General features: G+C 42.6%; 1 protein-coding gene across 2 annotated transcripts in view; it reads right to left on the reverse strand.

Annotated features, from left to right (window-relative positions):
- Positions 1-20,711, reverse strand: part of LOC126088537 (molybdenum cofactor biosynthesis protein 1-like) — a 56,744-nt gene that overhangs the window by 14,851 nt on the left and 21,182 nt on the right. For both annotated transcript variants that reach the window (XM_049906717.1, XM_049906716.1), the window contains exon 4: positions 12,452-12,537. In XM_049906717.1, coding sequence (XP_049762674.1) covers positions 12,452-12,537 — 86 coding nt within the window. The remainder of the gene's footprint in view (positions 1-12,451; positions 12,538-20,711) is intronic.

Genomic DNA, 20,711 nt, shown 5'->3' on the forward strand with positions numbered 1-20,711 from the left:
TACATTCACATATATAAATACTTCATGCAGTGCTGTGGCATAGCACAATGGTTGGCAGATTAATCTAATGTGTAGCATGTCATAGGTTTGAATCTCATCAATGTAGCAAAATTTTTATTTCTAAATCTAACCAAAAGAGTGTGATTATTATTTTCATTCAATTAATTGGTTTAAATGTATTTTTTTATTTTTAATACTTTGCTGCATCATTTTTCATCATTGTTTTGACTGTTCTATTTGGTCTTATTTTTCTTCCTGTCATTATTTCTTCATTTGCAATCTGCCTCAGTCATCTATAATCCACGACCAAGTGCCCACACAGACTGTTCACTGGTTTCTAACATGGCAGCATGTGCAGCTAGTGTAAGAATAGTTACAGGTAACAAATGACATGGAGAAATTTCAATTTGCTTTCAGCCCTGAAATTGAGTTTTTGTTGTCTCGAGTTTATCCTTAAGGGTTAGCTTTAATCGCCATGAACAAAGCAATCATGATATTAGTACTGCTGCAGACTGTTGACCACAATTTTCTTGGCTGGGTTAGGACACAAGTTTACAGTCAGGGATACAAAATGGGTCATCTGCCCCAGTTCAGTCACTGGTCACTTTAAATCAATAGTCGACAGAGTAGCCAACATTTCTGGCATACCTTGCACCAGCCACTAGAAAAATTGCTCTGTGTTAAACATTTAACATAATTTGTGAAGTGAGCCGCTTGTTTGTTGTCACCTGTAACCAAACGGTAGCTGGTAGCCAATGTGGCAACACTGTTGCAGCAAGTAATTGATGTCAACTATCAAGTAATTTTATTCAGACTATTGTAGTGAGACAGGGTACCTTCTGCCATGCACCATATGATGGCTAGTGGAGTATGTATGTAGATGTGGAATCAGTCTTTCCTTCTCATCCCATCTGGAAAGTCTCCCCTGATCTGCAGTTCTGGGTAACTTTCTCAAAATCTACCCTTTTTCCTAGACCTATCCTTCACACCTCTTCCTTCCACTTCAACCCTTCTGCCTGAAGAATGAGCTACTGGCTCTGAAAGCTCGCCTAATTATAATCTTCTTTTATGTGTGTGTTCTGCCGCCACTTAGCGAGTAGATTGTTTATCTATCCAATTCAATTATCATGTAATCAAAAGCTGCATTTAACACACCAAGTCTCTTTTACCAATCATTTTTAATATGTCCTACAGAATGTACTGTCTATCCTGTCCTTTTTTGAGATTACTGTTTTGTTGTACTTTTCTACAGGCATCATCTTACTTATTAGGAGTCAGTTCCTTCATAGTCAACAGTTAAGGAATGGGTGGCTGAATTCATATGTGGCATATGTCTCTGTAAGATGACTCATGAACAACTTCCTAGAATTACAATCAAATATGAAAATGCTGAGAAAGAACACAGTGTGATATTGCAAGATCAGTAATTAAAAAGATGTGCAAAATAGTTGATGCCGCAGCCGTACCAGAAAGTGAGTGGCATGATGTCTGTTGAAGCCTGACTACAACCTAATGTGAAAAACAATTTGGGACAATCTGACACACAACTGATTCTATGCACCAATCTGTTCCCGTGGATGAGAGATGACCAAAATGAAACAGCAGTTGCACAAAAATAGCCAAGGTGACTTCATCGGAGAGAAAGAGTGGTCATTGTTTTCTAGGATGCAAAAGGGATTTGTATTTTAGATTAGCTTGCAAGACTAAAACAATACCTCACAAATACTATGCAAGTATTCTGACTCAACTGGATGAAAAAATATGGAGCCAAGACCCAAGGGGGAAAAAAAAGTTTATCGTCAGTGAAATGCATATGGTCACAAAGGCACTTTCACAATAGGAAAACTGGGAGTTTCAAGTGTGAAGTCTTCAAATATCTATTCCATTCTCCAATTTTTTCACATTCTGACTTTAGCTTCTTCTTCTTTTCTTTTTGTGTGAATGATTCACTTAAGACTACATGCGTCACAGCTCAAAACTGTTTTGTGAGTCAACAACTGGATATGTTTTCACTGCTCTGTCTCTTGTAACTCCGTTGGACATGGAGGTAGCAAATGAGGATGTAGGATGTCCATGACATACTGCTGTGCTGTCAGAGTGACCTGAAGTCATATCCGATGCTGCCCCACACGCCCTCTCCCTATGTCGTTGTCATACTCACTGACAACTGTCATCGCGGGTCTTGCAGAATGTGACTCACTGCTGATCACATGACAGGTGCAGGTGTGAAAGGGTTCCAATGTGCTCGGCGTACATTACAGCAATTCTCCCATGGGCTCGTCAGACACGATCAACCGGAAGCTTGCTGACAAGCACGCCGCCCTTACGTTCCCAAGCAGTCCAACATGGGGCCACTACCACATCTGAATGTCTCACAAATCTGCATATTGCATAATTCAATCAGCCTGGCAAATGGAGACACACAATTAGGCCCCTTCAAATTTTGTTAGGTGTTGATAATGCTGACTCACAGAAGTACAGGGCATCTGTGTCCTTCACAGGGATCACTCAACATCTTACACTCTTCACATCTCTTATAGCTCCTACCATTCATGGTAACAATCCGAGACACAAACAAAGCTAATGCAATCTGGTGGCCTTTGTATCCATTTCAGAGAGTTGCAACTCTCATAATTTACCACTGGTATGCACACTCATGAAACTACGTTGCTTCAGGGAGCTTCCCTTTTTTTTCTTCAAGCAGTTTAGTTCTTTGAATCCTTTTTTTTTTTTTTTTTTTTTTTTTTTTTTTTTTTTTTTTTTTTTTTTTTTTTTTTTTAGCTCAGAATAATTATTTTATTGTGTAGCAAACTTACAGACTAGCATTCTGCTCTGAGCTGTCGGAGTTGGCGGTCATGTGTTTGTGAGGTGTGCTTACTTGTGTGAATGAATGGTGGGTGTGTATTTCTATTTCTTTTTCTGATGAAGGTTGTGGCCAAAAGCTTATGTGTAAGTGTCTTAACTGTGCCTGTCTGCATTTTAACATGCCATATTTATGGTAATTAGCACTCTATCTTTTTCTACACTGCTGATATTCCAACCTGGAGTTTCCATTGTTTGAACTTACAGTCTACTGTTTTATGTTGCAGTGCACTTCTACAAGTGTAATACACAAATGTTGCCTTAGGAAAGAGTCACAATAACATCCATGTCTACCGTTTGCTATTTTTTACGAAATAGCATGTCACACTCGAAATTTAACTTAGCCAATGAAATAAGTTTGAAGATTTATTGTGCGTAAAAGACACGAGGGTCCACTGTGTGGGAAATGTGGGAAGTTCTGTGCAGAGATGGAGTTATTCACAGACGCGGTAAGTCTGGGGAGCTATACGGGTGTTAAAACATCGCCACCTGCTGGGATGAGGGGCCACTTACTCTGTGGTGGCGCTGTGCCAGCAACGAGCTCGACCCATTGATTAGCACCACAGATGACAATGAGCAACCAGCTGCTTCTCTGTGCAGAGATATAAAATTTATCGATTTTGGACGTCGGGTGACAATCTGTCACATGGAGAACAATGTTTACTCTGGCAATTTTAACACTAATCTAGTGTTCTGCAACATATTAATGTGAAATGTTGTCTATGATGTTGAAGAGTGTAAGTTAAACTGACATCTGAGAATTTGTTGTTTTTGTGGCATTACCTGGAAAATGGCCTCTCTTGCAGCTCCAAGCATAAATGTCAAGTGAAGAAGAATAATTAGCACAGCACACTGGAACCGAGTAGGGATCCGGTTTACTGCTCGGCCACTAAATTAGCATATCGTGAGTACACCAGAAGAGACGCTGTACACACTTGCATATACTATATACACAAGTACAAGCATCGATCAAGCTACTGTGAAACTGCACTCTGTGTGACTCGTCACTACATCAGAATACTGTAAATGTGGTGATTCCAATTTCTTAAGGTCTCTTCCTGTTTGTTTTCATCAGTTGGATCTTATTTTTCAAGTATGTGGGAATCCAATGAGCTGCCTGTTTGGATACATTCTTTCTGTATGTCCCACAAGTTGGATTCTTTGGAGACACATTGTAACAAGAGTTTTTAGGAATTTGCCTGGAGATTTCACACTGGGTTCTGTGTGATGTATTCCATCTTTTATTCTTGGACCTAAGATTTTTACTACAATTTTACATTCTTCTAATTCAGTTTACTGTTTTCATGTCTTGTGTTGGACAAAGAGTCTCTCTCATGCATAAAGAGATTCTAATTTGATCACTGTTGTACAATGTTAGATTTTAGAGTTCCAGGAAAAATACTTTTAGTTAACTGAGAGACAGTTTGTATTTTCTGAAGTCTGGATTCTATGGCCTTCTTTTCATTATGATGTTTAGTGGTCTTTTTCACCTAATTATTTAAACTCTTTAACACCGAATACTATGTCATTGCCTATATAAGTTCACCCAGTGCCATTTTGGTATCAGCCAAGAATTTTTTCTCCAGGTGAAATTAGTAGTCCAATTTTCCTAGCTTGCTCCCTTAATATTTCAAATTGCTTTAGCACATCAGTGATGTTTTTGTCAATTAGTATTATGTCATCGGTATAGGTTACACAATATAATTCTATCTTTAAGTTTACGTTCTAGTCAGTGTAATAGTGCACCTGCTCTTCTCCATTGTTGTTGTTGTTGTTGTTGTTGTGGTCTTCAGTCCTGAGACTGGTTTGATGCAGCTCTCCATGATACTCTATCCTGTGCAAGCTTCTTCATCTCCCAGTATCTACTGCAACCTACATCCTTCTGAATCTGCTTAGTGTATTCATCTCTTGGTCTCCCTCTACGATTTTTACCCTCCACACTGCCCTCCAATGCTAAATTTGTGGTCCCTTAATGCCTCAAAACATGTCCTACCAACCGATCCCTTCTTCTAGTCAAGTTGTGCCACAAACTTCTCTTCTCCCCAATCCTATTCAATACCTCCTCATTAGTTACGTGATCTACCCACCTTATCTTCAGCATTCTTCTGTAGCACCACATTTCGAAAGCTTCTATTCTCTTCTTGTCCAAACTAGTTATCGTCCATGTTTCACTTCCATACATGGCTACACTCCATAGAAATACTTTCAGAAACGACTTCCTGACACTTAAATCTATACTCAATGTTAACAAATTCCTCTTCTTGAGAAACGATTTCCTTGCCATTGCCAGTCTACATTTTATATCCTCTCTACTTCGACCATCATCAGTTATTTTACTCCCTAAATAGCAAAACTCCTTTACTACTTTAAGTGTCTCATTTCCTAATCTAATTCCCTCAGCATCACCCGACTTAATTTGACTACATTCCATTATCCTCATTTTGCTTTTGTTGATGTTCATCTTATATCCTCCTTTCAAGACACTGTCCATTCCGTTCAACTGCTCTTCCAAGTCCTTTGCTGTCTCTGACAGAATTACAATGTCATTGGCGAACGTCAAAGTTTTTACTTCTTCTCCATGAATTTTAATACCTACTCCGAATTTTTCTTTTGTTTCCTTTACTGCTTGAATAACATCGGGGAGAGGCTACAACCCTGTCTTACTCCTTTCCCAACCACTGCTTCCCTTTCATGCCCCTCGACTCTTATAACTGCCATCTGGTTTCTGTACAAACTGTAAATAGCCTTTCGCTCCCTGTATTTTACCCCTGCCACCTTCAGAATTTGAAAGAGAGTATTCCAGTTAACATTGTCAAAAGCTTTCTCTAAGTCTACAAATGCTAGAAACGTAGGTTCGCCTTTTCTTAATCTTTCTTCTAAGATAAGTCGTAAGGTCAGTATTGCCTCACGTGTTCCAACATTTCTACGGAATCCAAACTGATCTTCCCCGAGGTCGGCTTCTACCAGTTTTTCCATTCGTCTGTAAAGAATTCGCGTTAGTATTTTGCAGCTGTGACTTATTAAACTGATAGTTCGGTAATTTTCACATCTGTCAACACCTGCTTTCTTTGGGATTGGAATTATTATATTCCTCTTGAAGTCTGAGGGTATTTCGCCTGTCTCATACATCGTGCTCACCAGATGGTAGAGTTTTGTCATGACTGGCTCTCCAGAGGCCATCAGTAGTTCAAATGGAATGTTGTCTACTCCCGGGGCCTTGTTTCGACTCAGGTCTTTCAGTGCTCTGTCAAACTCTTCACGCAGTATCTTATCTCCCATTTTGTCTTCATCTACATCCTCTTCCATTTCCATAATATTGTCCTCAAGTACATCGCCCTTGTATAAACCCTCTATATACTCCTTCCACCTTTCTGCCTTCCCTTCTTTGCTTAGAACTGGGTTGCCATCTGAGCTCTTGATATTCATACAAGTGGTTCTCTTCTCTCCAAAGGTCTCTTTAATTTTCCTGTAGGCAGTATCTATCTTACCCCTAGTGAGACAAGCCTCTACATCCTTACATTTGTCCTCTAGCCATCCGTGCTTAGCCATTTTGCACTTCCTGTCGATATCATTTTTGAGACGTTTGTATTCCTTTTTGCCTGCTTCATTTACTGCATTTTTATATTTTCTCCTTTCATCAATTAAATTCAATATTTCTTCTGTTACCCAAGGATTTCTATTAGCCCTCGTCTTTTTACCTACTTGATCCTCTGCTGCCTTCACTACTACATGCCTCAGAGCTACCCATTCTTCTTCTACTGTATTTCTTTCCCCCATTCCTGTCAATTGTTCCCTTATGCTCTCCCTGAAACCCTGTAAAACCTCTGGTTCTTTCAGTTTATCCAGGTCCCATCTCCTTAAATTCCCACCTTTTTGCAGTTTCTTCAGTTTCAATCTGCAGTTCATAACCAATAGATTGTGGTCAGAATCCACATCTGCCCCAGGAAATGTCTTACAATTTAAAACCTGGTTCCTAAATCTCTGTCTTACCATTATATAATCTATCTGATACCTTTTAGTATCTCCAGGATTCTTCCAGGTATACAACCTTCTTTTATGATTCTTGAACCAAGTGTTGGTATGATTAAGTTATGCTCTTTGCAAAATTCTACAAGGCGGCTTCCTCTTTCATTCCTTCCCCCCAATCCATATTCACCTACTATGTTTCCTTCTCTCCCTTTTCCTACTGACGAATTCCAGTCACCCATGACTATTAAATTTTCATCTCCCTTCACTACCTGAATAATTTCTTTTATCTCGTCATACATTTCATCTATTTCTTCATCATCTGCAGAGGTAGTTGGCATATAAACTTGTACTACTGTAGTAGGCATGGGCTTTGTGTCTATCTTGGCCACAATAATGCGTTCACTATGCTGTTTGTAGTAGCTAACCCGCACTCCTATTTTTTTATTCATTATTAAACCTACTCCTGCATTACCCCTATTTGATTTTGTATTTACAACCCTGTAATCACCTGACCAAAAGTCTTGTTCCTCCTGCCACCGAACTTCACTAATTCCCACTATATCTAACTTTAACCTATCCATTTCCCTTTTTAAATTTTCTAACCTACCTGCCCGATTAAGGGATCTGACATTTCACGCTCTGATCCGTAGAACGCCAGTTTTCTTTCTCCTGATAATGACGTCCTCCTGAGTAGTCCCCGCCCAGAGATCCGAATGGGGGACTATTTTACCTCCGGAATATTTTATCCAAGAGGACGCCATCATCATTTAATCATACAGTAGAGCTGCATGTCCTCGGGAAAAATTACGGCTGTAGTTTCCCCTTGCTTTCAGCCGTTCGCAGTACCAGCACAGCAAAGCCGTTTTGGTTAATGTTACAAGGCCAGATCAGTCAATCATCCAGACTGTTGCCCCTGCAACTACTGAAAAGGCTGCTGCCCCTCTTCAGGAACCACATGTTTGTCTGGCCTCTCAACAGATACCCCTCCGTTGTGGTTGCACCTATGGTACGGCCATCTGTATCGCTGAGGCACGCAAGCCTCCCCACCAACGGCAAGGTCCATGGTTCATGGGGGGGGCTCTTCTCCATTATCTTACAATTTTCTTAGGGGCATAGTTGAACAGCAATGTGATATGCCATCCCATTTTCATATTCTTATGTCTCTCTTAAATTACACTGCTTGAAAAAAAGTGAGACACTCAGAAGGTGGGGAGAAAACGAATTGAAACATAGCGAATTTAGAGGGTATGTGATGTTATTTCAGTGATTACAAAACAGAGTCAAATTTACACAGAACTTATCAGTTTGAGACCACTTATCAATACAGCATTGCACCCTGTCTGGCCTGGACAGTGCGGGAGGATGTCATAAAGCTGCTGCATACCCTCCTGAGAAAGGTGATCCACAACTGTTGTAACTGGACATTGCAATCATGGATACAGGCAGTGGGATGGAGTTGACGTCCATGTTGGTCCCATAATGTTCTATTGGGGACAGATATGGGGATTTTGCTGGCCACAGGAGTATATCAACATCACGCAGACAATTTAAAGAGACACATACTACATGTGGACAAGCAATGGCTTATTGAAAAATAGCACCACAATACTATTACACACTACTGTACCATCAGAGTTCCCTCGGCCATTACAAGCCGTGACCTGAAGTCATACCCAATGGCTCCCCACACCATGGGACTCCTCTGTGACCCCCCCCCCCCCCCCCCAAAATGTGGAAGAATGGGACCTCTCCCCATCTCCCCGGATCACTGTCAAACTTCTCCACGATAGTCATTTGGAGCAGTGCAGGACTGGGACTCATTAGTGAACATAATGTGACGCCATTCATTAGCAGTCCATACTTCTCGATCATGGCACCACTTCACATGCAGTCATTTGCTTGGATATTAATGGCAGCCTATGCGCAGGATGGCAATTCCATAGTCTGGTTGCTCCTAGCTGTATGACACAGCATGTTGCAAGGAGTCTATTACAGTGAACTCCTGTTTATCCGAAATGATCGGGACGGTGGTCGGTTCCGATAACGAAAATTTCAGATAAATCAAAGTCCCCCTGTTTTCACATGTGAACACTCCAAATTGCATCAATATTGCGAAATACGATTGTAAAACATGCGTAGGGTATGTAAAATGTTACTGATACGGTTGCAAATAACCCTGCACTTTTTTACTGAAAAAATTGTGTTGACATGTTAAAAAGGCACCAAACTATGATTGAAAACTCAAAGTTTTTAAATGCTGTATAACAAAGCTCGTTTATATAGCATTCTTACAGAAAAAATCTCCCTTATTTGGCAGCAGGAAAAAACAGGAGTTTTAATTTTATTACCTACTCTTTTGAATAAAAAATAAACTACTTAACAATATTATGAAACAAATCTAGAGATTACTCAAAGGAACGAAAAGTCTGTCTAGAGGAACTTTCAAGAAAAGCAAAAAAAAAAACTTTTTAAGTTATGGACATAGAAGTTCTAGGATGCTTCATTAGAGTTTATTTTTTGGTAACGAAGTCACGAATGTCTTTTTTTTTTTGTTTTTTTGCTTGAGAAACTATTGCTGCAACAATACATCTCCAACGTTGAAAACAAACTATTTCAGGATAAATCGTCTCCTCCTGTTGGCTGATGTACTCCAGGGCAGTTTGGATCACTTCGTAACAGAATGTGTGAGGAATATTTTTCTCTGATTCATCATCAGAAACATAGTCTTCTGACGCTTTATGATCGGTCACAATTTGGACGATTTCATCCTCAGTCACATGAAAAAATGCCATTTTCCATCCACTCTTCAACGTCTTCGAAGTGTGTGTCTTTACAACCAGCTTCTCCAGTAAATTCACCAAAATTATGTCAGCTTGAGTTTCGGTGTTGCCTCCTCCTTCCCACCACTTAGGTCGCCTTACGATCTAAGAGTTTTTTCCAAGACCTAACAAGAGGAACTGGAGGAATTAGATTGCAAGCCTCAGCAATCAATGAATGACACTTAAAACATCGATTTTTTTAAGAGCTTCCACAAAATCATCGGCAGCATCAATCACCCTACTAAGTATTCCAGCATCTTGCGTCTGGAATGTTTTTCCATCGCCTCAAGAATACCTTGGTCCATCGGTTGACATAGAGATGTGACATTTTGTGGGAGAAATACAACTTTGATATCCACATCTTGCAGATCACCTGGGTGAGAAGGAGCATTGTCCACAAGAAGTAGCGCTTTTCAAGGAAGTACATTTCCTTCCATGTAATTTACTACAGCTGGAACAAACTCTGCCTGGAACCACTCTCTGAAGATGGCACTGTTCATACATGCCTTAAGACTGATTCGTGTACCTCAGTGGCAAAGCTGGTTGGTTGGTGTCTAAATGCTCTTGGTGTTTTGGATTTGCCAATTAAAGTAAGACACAGTTTATGATTGCCAGTGGCATTACTGCAAGCGAGGACAGTAAATCTTTCTTTGATTTTTTTGTATCCGGAAGCCATTTTTTCTTCTTTAGAGGCAAGGGTTTTCGTTGGCAACATTTTGTAATTCAACCCAGTTTCATCATATTTGTAAAGTTGATTGCCAGTATAACCTCCTTTGTCAATGATTGTGTGCAGTTTCTTCTTAAAATCAGCGTAGCAGCTTCATCCCCAGATAATGATTTGGCACTGATGGCAATTTCATGAATGCCATGCCGCTTCTTGAAACGATCCTGCCGGCCATTACTTCCGAGGAATTCTTGCTTCTTTCCTTCAATCAGCTCATCAGCTCATTGTGACAAAGTAGAGGAACTGAAACTGACACACCTTTGGCTCTTATTTATTCATGCCACCTTTTCTCATTGTTTTTCAAGATTTCACTGCACTGCCCAATGCTTGGATGGAACAAAATTTTTCAATTCCTGATCGATTTGTCTTCTGATCAGTAATTGTACTCCTACTCTGCAGCAACTTTTGTGGGTGGCTCACCAGCATCAATTCTCTGCAAAGTGTGAAGCTCTTTTTCCAACAAGATCACATTCGTTTTATGTTTCGTGCCTGTAGTCACGTTCACTGTTCTTTTTACGTACACTCGACTGAGTCCTTTATGGTTTTTGGCCCCTTTTATCTCTGGACACTTTAATGCACATAGTGGGAGCACAAAACCTCAAATCAGAAACACACAGATGCACAACTTGACAACACTCGAGATGCACTAGACAAACTTTTGACTTTTGAAACCAGGCTGTGGCAGCCATCAAATGAAAGCATTCGATACATCTATGCCATTTCCTCTGTTCTACCCAAGCCCACGTGGCAACACAACAGGGTGTTGTACGTTCACTGTTAAACACTCAGCTTTGATGTACCGACAACAAGTGGAAAGTGTTAGGCGGCGCACTCTAATTGTCGGTTTCGACAGGGCTACGTTGCGCTGCATAGAACAATACTGTATGTACTGTACTTCCAAGGAGTTCCAATAGATGGCAGTGGCATGAAACCATGCAATACGAATAAGAAACACACTAGAGCTTCAACCAACACACGCACAAATTGACGATACTTGGACTTTTGACATGCACCAGTGCACTGATTAGCAGTAGATTGCCAAAAAACACCAGCAAATGCTTGGCTCCAGGTGCACGCAAATTGAAACTTGTCAAGTGTCAATCTAGCTAGCCAAAAGTGTAGCTGCACGAGAGTTTACTGTACTTGTTCTCAGATGGCAGTCACAGACGTGAACAGGTTACAATGTACTCAGTACACTATACAGTGATGCTCCCTTGTAGTGGTCTGATGTAGTCAACTGGAACATTGATGATGAGTATGCCCTTACTTTCCAACATCAGGCCACTGTCAGATCCAAATACTCCAAAAATACAGATGTTGCAAGGTTTAACCAGGCGACCAAATGGACATCCACAATGAGGTTTCTTTCAAACTCTCATCAGATAATGCTGTCTCACACCAATATGCAGCACCTTCATATCCTCCAGAGTGGTGATTCAACATCTGACGCTATTCGCATCCCTTATATACCACATGATGCTTGCTAAACAGCAATAAAAACAAAGAACACTAATGAATAATGAAGGAAAAGACAGACTGTTACTTACCATAAAGAAGATACCTTAGGCTGCAGATGGGCAGAATTAAAAGACACTTACATAAAGCTTTCAGCCACAGCCTTCATCAGTAAGTAGTAATCTGTCTTTTCCAACATTGTTGATATTCCTACTGGAGTTTCCATTGTTTCAAGGACACTGATGCTTTTCTGTGAGTGTTTCCTTTATGATGTTTTCTGCATTTTAGCTTTTTTTAAAAAAAGAAAAAAAAGAAAGAAAGAAAGGAAAAAAAAAGATTTGTTGCTGGAAAACTTCTGAAGTCCACTAAAGGAGTTACAACAGCCATATATGGTTATCTGGTGGACCTTGCAGAACCAAATTCTAGGGCTGAAATGTACTGTTGACCAATGGGCATTAATCAGAATGAATACTAAATAAAAAATTAAATCCAATTTTACACAAAAAACACAGGTTCTATCACTTTTGTTTTTCGTTCTATTTTGCTCTTATGTTTGCTATGACTTGTTAAGCAGAAATTTTCTTTCTATCTATAGAGTTACATTTGCTGTAATGTATCTTACCTGCATGTTGTTTCTTCTTTCTTCTCACTGCTGCCCCAATCATGGCAAGCAAGTCATCCTCACTGCATTTGCTTCGTATTGCATCTCTGAAACAACAGTTAAAACACCCGTTAAACAGTACCAGGCAATTACCACACAGTGAAATGTTGGTACACTAAAAAGGAAGAAAAACTTTGTAGAAATCTTCAACAGTAATCTTGTAGTCTGCAGTAAGCAACAGCAGGATAACAAACCCACTGGACAAGAATGGGAAAGTCATGATAGAAGTTACTTTTATTTTTATAAATAAACAGGTATCTTACACAAATGCTCAAGAGTATACATAGGATCTCGGGCTGAAGAGGTGGAGCAGAAACTGACATTAGTTTTGTTGAAGAGGGAGTAGTGGAACACAGCACAATTTCTTGCAAAATGAAGCCAAATTTATTGATAAACTGTTAATTAATTGCCAAGCTCACTAATGTGACCATTTTACAACAGGTACTTACTGCTTGGAGTATATGTGAATTTTCAGGCTTGCCTGATAGATCTGTTGCAAAAACACTTTGGGTTCCCCACCAGATAACATTATGCAAGTCCCTCCCTCAATATTTCAGTGACACAACTTTTTGGCATCTTCAGGTGGTGGTGATTTCCACCATCACTGCTGCAAGATGCAACTGGCAATTTCCACGTGACAGCTTTGAAATTTATCATGTGGATGACTATGACCATCATATTTAAAATTCAGAGGATTTCATAGAATACCTGAAGATGCTTAAACTAGAACTTTCAGATCTTTTATTTAGCTCAAATGTTATATCATTACTTACAAAAGTGCCCCTGCAGTCCTCATTAGAGGTTATTAGCAGCAAGTTTGAGAAAGAAATTGTGGTGCTGTTTAAACATGTGCATACCTCATCCTATTTCTTATGTAACACCAATTACTTTGATCAAGTGGACAGTGTTCCCATGGGAGATCCTCTATTTCCCTTAGTAAATATCCAACATTCCTCCTTCTGGCAGAATGCTGAAGAGACATTTGTGGTGTGGCCCACATAATACAGACACTACCTATGTTCCTGCAGCATTTGCACTCGCATCATCTGAATATTCAGTTCACTGTGGAAGTACAAAAAGATAGCAGCTTACCATTCCTGGATGTCACGGTTAGAAGAAAAGCTGACAGAACACTGGGGCACAGTCTCTACTGCAAACTGATACACGCAGAGTTATATTTGCGGTCCAAAAGTTGCCATCACCCTGCACAATGTGGTAGTGTCTTACACTCCCTGGCACATAGAGCACACGTGATCTCAGATACCGACAGTCTGCCTGGTGAACTGTAACACCTAAGAACAGTGTTCCAGCAGAATGTTTATTCTTGTAAACAGATTTGCAATGTATTCTGAGCAAAGCAAGTTCAGTGTAGGGATGTAAATGAAGATACTTAGACAAGCACTGCAAATGGCTTTCTTTCCATATTTCAGTGGCATGTTTACAAAAATAGAAAGAATCGCTAAGAGAAACAGAATCAAGTGTGTTTTTCATCTACCAGCAAAACTAAGGAATTGTTTGTGTTCAGTTAAAGACAATCTTGACCTTAGAAAACACAGATCATATATAAGATCTGATGCCATTATGGGAAATCTTACATAGGGCAGACACCTCACATTGTGCAAGAACACTGTGTTCAACAGCGCTGACAAAAATGCCACCCAGTAAATTAGTGGTAGCAGAGCACTGCCTGAATACAGGGCACCACACGTTTCCCAAGAGGACTGAAATTTTATCCTCAGCATCATCACTCTAGGATTTTGTTTTTAAGAATGAGGCATGTATCCATACGGTGGGCAATCTTACCAACAGGAATATGGAATTTTGACTAAGCACTGCCCAGAATCCAGCACTGACTGCCATGAAATTAAAACAGTAGAAACCAGATCCTCCGAAGTATGACCTGATGCAGCACCTTGCAGAGAGTTAATTCAGCTTTTAACCACACGAGTGTCCAGAAGTGCAGTCATTGCCCACAACACATAAGCAGAAGGCTACTTGTTGTGACTCGCCGATTATTCAAAGTGCCGCCGCGCAATTAGGCACGTCCTCTACGTGTGGCGCTGTCTGCCAGCCAGGCAGCAGCTGCGCCACCTAAGCGGCCACCCGAGCAGCGGCCGCTAGACTGAGACTCAGTGTTTAACCGAATGCCGACTTGTACACAGGTCAACTTACTCAGTGACTTATATGTGTTGTTGTGTTGTCCGAAAAATGTGTTAAATTTGAAGATATAAAAATTGGCGACGAGGTAGTGGATTTTTCCTTTTCACCGTTGACTCACAGGGTTCCATGGCTACTGTCGAGCAGCTCTTGCAAAATCTCCTTGAACAGCAAACGCTTCTAACAGCGGCGATTCGCGATTTCGTCGCGGCGTCCAATGCGGGGCGTTTCTCGTCGTTGGCTGTACCTCCTTTTCCACCTTACGACGAGACGGCGGAAGACTGGTCTGATTATGAAAAACGTCTTTGACAGCACTTCTTGGCATTTCATGTCACGGATAAACAACCCACTAAGAAACTGCAGCAAAATCCCCGGCAACTTCCTTCATGTCCGCGGTGTTTTACGAAACATTCACGTGAGGATTGTCCCCAACGTTGGGCTGTGTGTCACACTTGCAAAAAGAAAGGTCATGTGTCTTCCGTTTGTAAATCCAACCGCATACATGATGTTCATGAACATGACGCTGATTCTGATTCTGTGTTGTCTGTCAATTGCCCTTCTTCCCTTTCAGGGAAGTTATTCCTCACTGTCCAAATCCTTGGTCGAGATGTTCGCATGCAAGTGGATACCGGTTCTGCTGCCACTATAATTAATTCTCAGACGTATCTTCAGCTGGGTTCTCCACTCCTGTCCCCTGTCACTCGGCAATTACGGACGTACAATAAACAGAAGATTTCTCTCTTGGGACAGTTTATTGCTGAGGTATCTTACAAATCCATCGTTCGCACTGTTCCCATATTTGTGGTTGACCAGAGCACCGCAGAAAATCTTTTTGGTTTCGATGCCTTTCGCGTTTTTGGGTTCTCCATAGATGACTCTGTCAATATTGTCTCTGACGCTATTCCTTATGCTCAACTGGATTCCTTGTCGACGACATTTTCGTCCCTTTTTTCTTCTGGGTTAGGCCGTGCAAACGACTTTGAAGCTCATATCATGCTCAAACCCACTGCTCGGCCTAAGTTTTTTCGGGCCCGGCCCATTCCTGTGGACCCTTCGTGATCGGGTAAAACGGGAGTTGGATCATCTCACTGCTTCAGGGGTCTTGCTTCCTGTCACTTCCAGTGAGTGGTCCTCTCCTGTCGTTGTAGTTGCTAAGCCCAATGGTGATATTCGTCTCTGTGGCGATTTCAAAGCCACTGTAAATGCTCAATGCCTCATCGACACTTACCCTATGCCCCGTCCTGAAGAACTGTTCACTAAACTCGATGGAGGACAGTATTTTTCTAAAATTGACCTGTCGGAAGCTTATCATCAACTTCCTCTCGACGCTGCTTCCCGGCAGTTTCTGGTCCTTAACATGCCTTTCGGCCTCTATCAATACCAACGCTTGCCATTCGGGGTTGCTAGCGCCCCTGCTCTCTTTCAGCGATTCTTGGAACAATTATTGCTCCCTGTCCCGGGGTGTATCAATTACATGGACGACATTATTGTCACTGGCTCCACCACTGAAGAACATCTTCAAAATCTCCGCGCACTTTTTAATGTCTTACAGACTGCCGGTCTTAAGTGTAATCTTCAGAAATCACAATTTTTTCAGGCATCTATCACGTACTTGGAGTTTCAACTCTCTCGGGATGGTATTCGTCCGCTTCAACACACTGTTGCTGCGATCGATGCCCTTCCTCGCCCTACATCTGTTAAGGAACTGCAGGCCTTCTTGGGGAAAACAGCATACTATCACAAGTTTTTACTGTCTGCTGCTTCGGTGGCTCAGCCGTTGCATCGCCTGTTGCATAAAAACGTGCCTTTTTACTGGTCCGCATCATGTGATGTGGCTTTCCAGAAATTAAAGGCTATGCTGAAACAGGCCCCGTGCCTGGCTACTTATCAACCTGGCCAACATCTTGTTCTTGCCACAGACGCCTCTCAATACGGGGTCGGTGCCGTCCTTGCGCACCGTTTTTCTGACGGTTCGGAACAACCCATCGCTTATGCCTCCAAAACGCTCACAGATGCCCAACAAAAGTATTCTCAAATTGAGAAAGAAGCTTTGGCCATCATTTATGCTCTTCATAAGTTTGGTGTTTTTCTCTATGGCTCAAAGTTTCATCTTGTTACGGATCACAAACCGCTTGTTTCCTTGTTTCATCCATCAACATCACTTCCCGACAAGGCTGCACACCGCCTCCAGCGTTGGGCTCCTTACTTGTCCCGTTTCAATTATGAGATTCATTTCCGGCCAACGGCTCAACATGCGAATGCTGATGCTTTGTCTCGCCTTCCCATGGGTCCTGATCAGGCATTCGATAGGGACGAACTTTTGTGTTTCCACCTGGATGTTGCTGAGCAATGGGTTGTGGACGGGTTCCCCATCACTGGGGACAGGCTGGCGGCTGCTACAGGTTCTGACCCTACCCTCTCCCGGGTTTTATGCTGTATTCAGAAGGGTTGGCCAGATCGCCCGTCCGCTAAGACTTCTGATCCATTGCGGAACTACTACACTTTGCGCTACTGCCTCACGGCTAGGGATGGTGTTATCCTCCTCTCCACTGACAATGCTTCGCCGCGTGTTGTGGTACCTGCGTCTTTGCGTGCTTCGGTCTTGCGCCTCCTTCACCAGGGGCACTGGGGTGTGTCTCGCACAAAATCTCTGGCACGCCGTCATGTGTACTGGCCTGGCATCGACTCTGACATCGCACACATGGTCGCTGCTTGCGGCCCTTGTGCGTCACAGGCCGCTGCCCCGAAGTCATCTTTGTCACCGTGGCCTTCGCCTGAGAAGCCCAGGGAGCGCATTTATGCTGACTTTGCGGGACCCTTTATAGGTACTTATTGGCTCCTCGTAATTGATGCCTATTCTAACTTTCCTTTCATTGTCCGTTGCATGTCACCTACCACCGCGGCAACCACCAGTGCTCTCGCCCGCATTTTTTCTTTGGAAGGCCTCCCCTCTACTCTTGTTACTGATAATGGTCCGCAATTTGCCTCTTCCGACTTTGTGGATTTTTGTGCTCGTCACGGCATTACGCATGTCACGGCCCCGCAGTTCCATCCACAATCCAACGGTGAGGCTGAACGACTGGTCCGCACATTTAAGGGTCAGATGTGGAAACTTCTGACTTCTTCTGCTGCTGATGACGCGCTTCTCCAGTTCCTGGCGTCTTACCGTTTCACCCCCATGGGCGATCACAGCCTGGCTGAGCTCTTACATGGCCGACAGCCCCGCACGCTACTTCATCTTCTGCGGCCTCCCACCTCACGGCCGCGGGTGCCTTCCCTTTGCCGGTTCACCGCCGACGACCTCGTCTGGGTACGGGGATATGGCAGGCGGCCAAAATGGAGCCCGGGCCGCATCTTACGACGCCGTGGCAGACGCCTGTATGAAATCCAGACGGACACGGGTGTTGCAGTGCGTCATTCGGACCAGCTTCGGCCTCGGGTGCCAGCAACGCCTGTTCCGAATGCCGCCACACCACCTTTGGCTCTACCTGATGCTCGGGATCTTGGCATCTCTCAATACTCACAACGCAGCCCTCTCACCGTCATCGCGATGCCAGCACCAGAACGGATGCCACCAGGAGACGTGCCCATGCAGGAACCGGAGGACCATCCTCTGTCAGAGTACATCTACTCGCCTCCTCCTCCAACAGACGCCGACACATCGCCCATGTCTCCTGTCATATCAACTGGACTTGCCGCAACGGGCAGATTGGTGCAGGGGGCCCCAGCAGATTCAACCCCTATGTCTCCTGTCATCTCGACCCGTTATCATCGGGGACACTTCCGTCCGTACGGGAAGCCTCCTCCTCGAGACTTTACGGCGAGTCAAACAACGCCTATGGACATTAGCCATCTCCAGGACACCTCCATCAAGACCAGTGCAACAATTTCAAAGGGGGGAAAAGTGTTGTGACTCGCCGATTATTCAAAGTGCCGCCGCGCAATTATGCACATCCTCTACGTGCGGCGCTGTCTGCCAGCCAGGCAGCAGCTGCGCCACCTAAGCGGCCAGCCGAGCAGCGGCCGCTAGACTGAGACTCAGTGTTTAACTGAATGCTGACTTGTACACAGGTCAACTTACTCAGTGACTTATATGTGTTGTTGTGTTGTCCGAAAAATGTGTTAAATTTGAAGATACAAAACTACTATGAATGGCATTTCCATCCAACTGGGAGTGCCTGTCCACACATTCGTACTCCTGCTTCTAGCCTGACAAATTTCAATTCTGCTGTGCGAATATCACCAGTCACATCTTGCAGCAGTGATGACAGGACCCACCACTACCTGAAGATGACGAACAGTTGTGTTGGTGAAATATTGTGAGGCTTGCACAAAGTTATTCAGTGGCAAATCTGAGAAGATTTGTATACATTATTTTTCTGTGACGCAGGTAATGTGCAGCAAAATTTGATAACTTTCTGCATTTGCCTTTTTGTACATTTCAAAATACCCCAAAAATTGGTGAGAAACACTGAACATATGACGTAACCAGATGACATACCCCACAGCATGTGCAGCAGTCGGGGTTGAGTGTAAAGGAATGATTGAGCAGTGCAATACTTTCATTTGAGCAAACAGAGCAAATTTCGAAAACATTTTGTAAATATGATCTGTTGTAAATGTAGATGTTACAAAATTATTGTCCCTGCTGTAATCAAGCAAAAGCAGTCCTGATTTTGTGTTTTTTGCTTCTGTCCCTTCTCTTTTTGTTTACAGACATTAGTTAGTAAAGAAAACTTAGGTCATTTAATGGCGATGATGCTATTCTGAAGTTTATACTCATCTACTTGTTACGCAATATGGTAGGTTTTCATTGTACTGTACTTTGCAATAAATCAAGGAAACTGCAAGACCGGTAAATAAAATAATAAACCTCAATATAAATACATAATTGTTTAACACAATGAAAAAATACTGCCTGCCAGATGCAAGACTCAAATCCTGAACGCCATCACTAAAGTTGCACACGTGTGTCCGTAGCCACAATGATATGAATACTTGACTTGGGTTGGGATGATCAAGTGTGACAGACCGAGAGGCTCAACCACTGCAAGCATGGCAAGGTACATCATCTGGTGACATTTGTCATTCCCTTTTGACACATTTCCCAACATTTGTATCATATCCAACATTTGTGATCCCATGTGTCTTGTATTAAATTACTTGTCTCAGGGTCATCTACAGTGCTTTGGAGGTTCTTAAATGTTAATACGCATCACCCTGTCTGTGTGTGTGTGTGTGTGTGTGTGTGTGTGTGTGTGTGTGAAACAAATACTAACAAAGAGATAGAGGGGCTGGCCAGTACTTACCTCAGCTCAGTACAGCCGATAGATACACAAAACAGAACAGAAAATTGACGTATCCTAGCTTTCGGAACTTCATTCCTTCATCAGAGAGGAGAGAGGGGAAAAAAGGGGAAGAAGGGAAAGTGGATTCAGTTATTCACAACCCAGGTTATGAAGCAACAGGCGAAAGGTAAACAGGGAGGGTAGCAAAGATGGAGGCATGGATGTCAGAGGGAAGCCAAAGATATTCTACTGTAAGTACTGTGCCAGCTTCAAACCAAGGAGGATGAATACAGAAGTAAAGAGGTACATAGTATAAAGATAAACGCAACTATGTAGGATGAAAAGATGTGTGAATGGCTAAAGAGGAAAGGGAAAGAGGAGAAGACTAAAGAGTAAACGGGAGTGAGGTTGGTTAACGTAGGTTCAGTCCAGGGGGATGGCGGGATGAAAGGATGTGTTGGAGTGCAAGTTCCCATCTCCGCAGTTCCGAGGGACTGGTGTTGGGTGGGAGAAGCCAAATGGCACATATGGTGTAGCAGGTTCCTAGGTCCCTAGAATTATGCTGGAGGGCATGCTCCGCTACTGGGTATTGGACATCTCCTAGGCGGACAGTTCGTCTGTGCCCATTCATGCGCTCAGCCAGTTTAGTTGTCGTCATACCAATGTAAAAGGCTGTGCAGTGCAGGCATGTCAGCTGATAAATGACGTGTTGTCTCACATGTGGCCCTGCCTTGAGTTGTGTATGTTTTACCAGTAGCGGGGCTGGAGTAGGTGGT

Source organism: Schistocerca cancellata, chromosome 6 (genome assembly GCF_023864275.1).
Source record: "Schistocerca cancellata isolate TAMUIC-IGC-003103 chromosome 6, iqSchCanc2.1, whole genome shotgun sequence".
NCBI classification, from domain to species: Eukaryota; Metazoa; Arthropoda; class Insecta; order Orthoptera; family Acrididae; genus Schistocerca; species Schistocerca cancellata.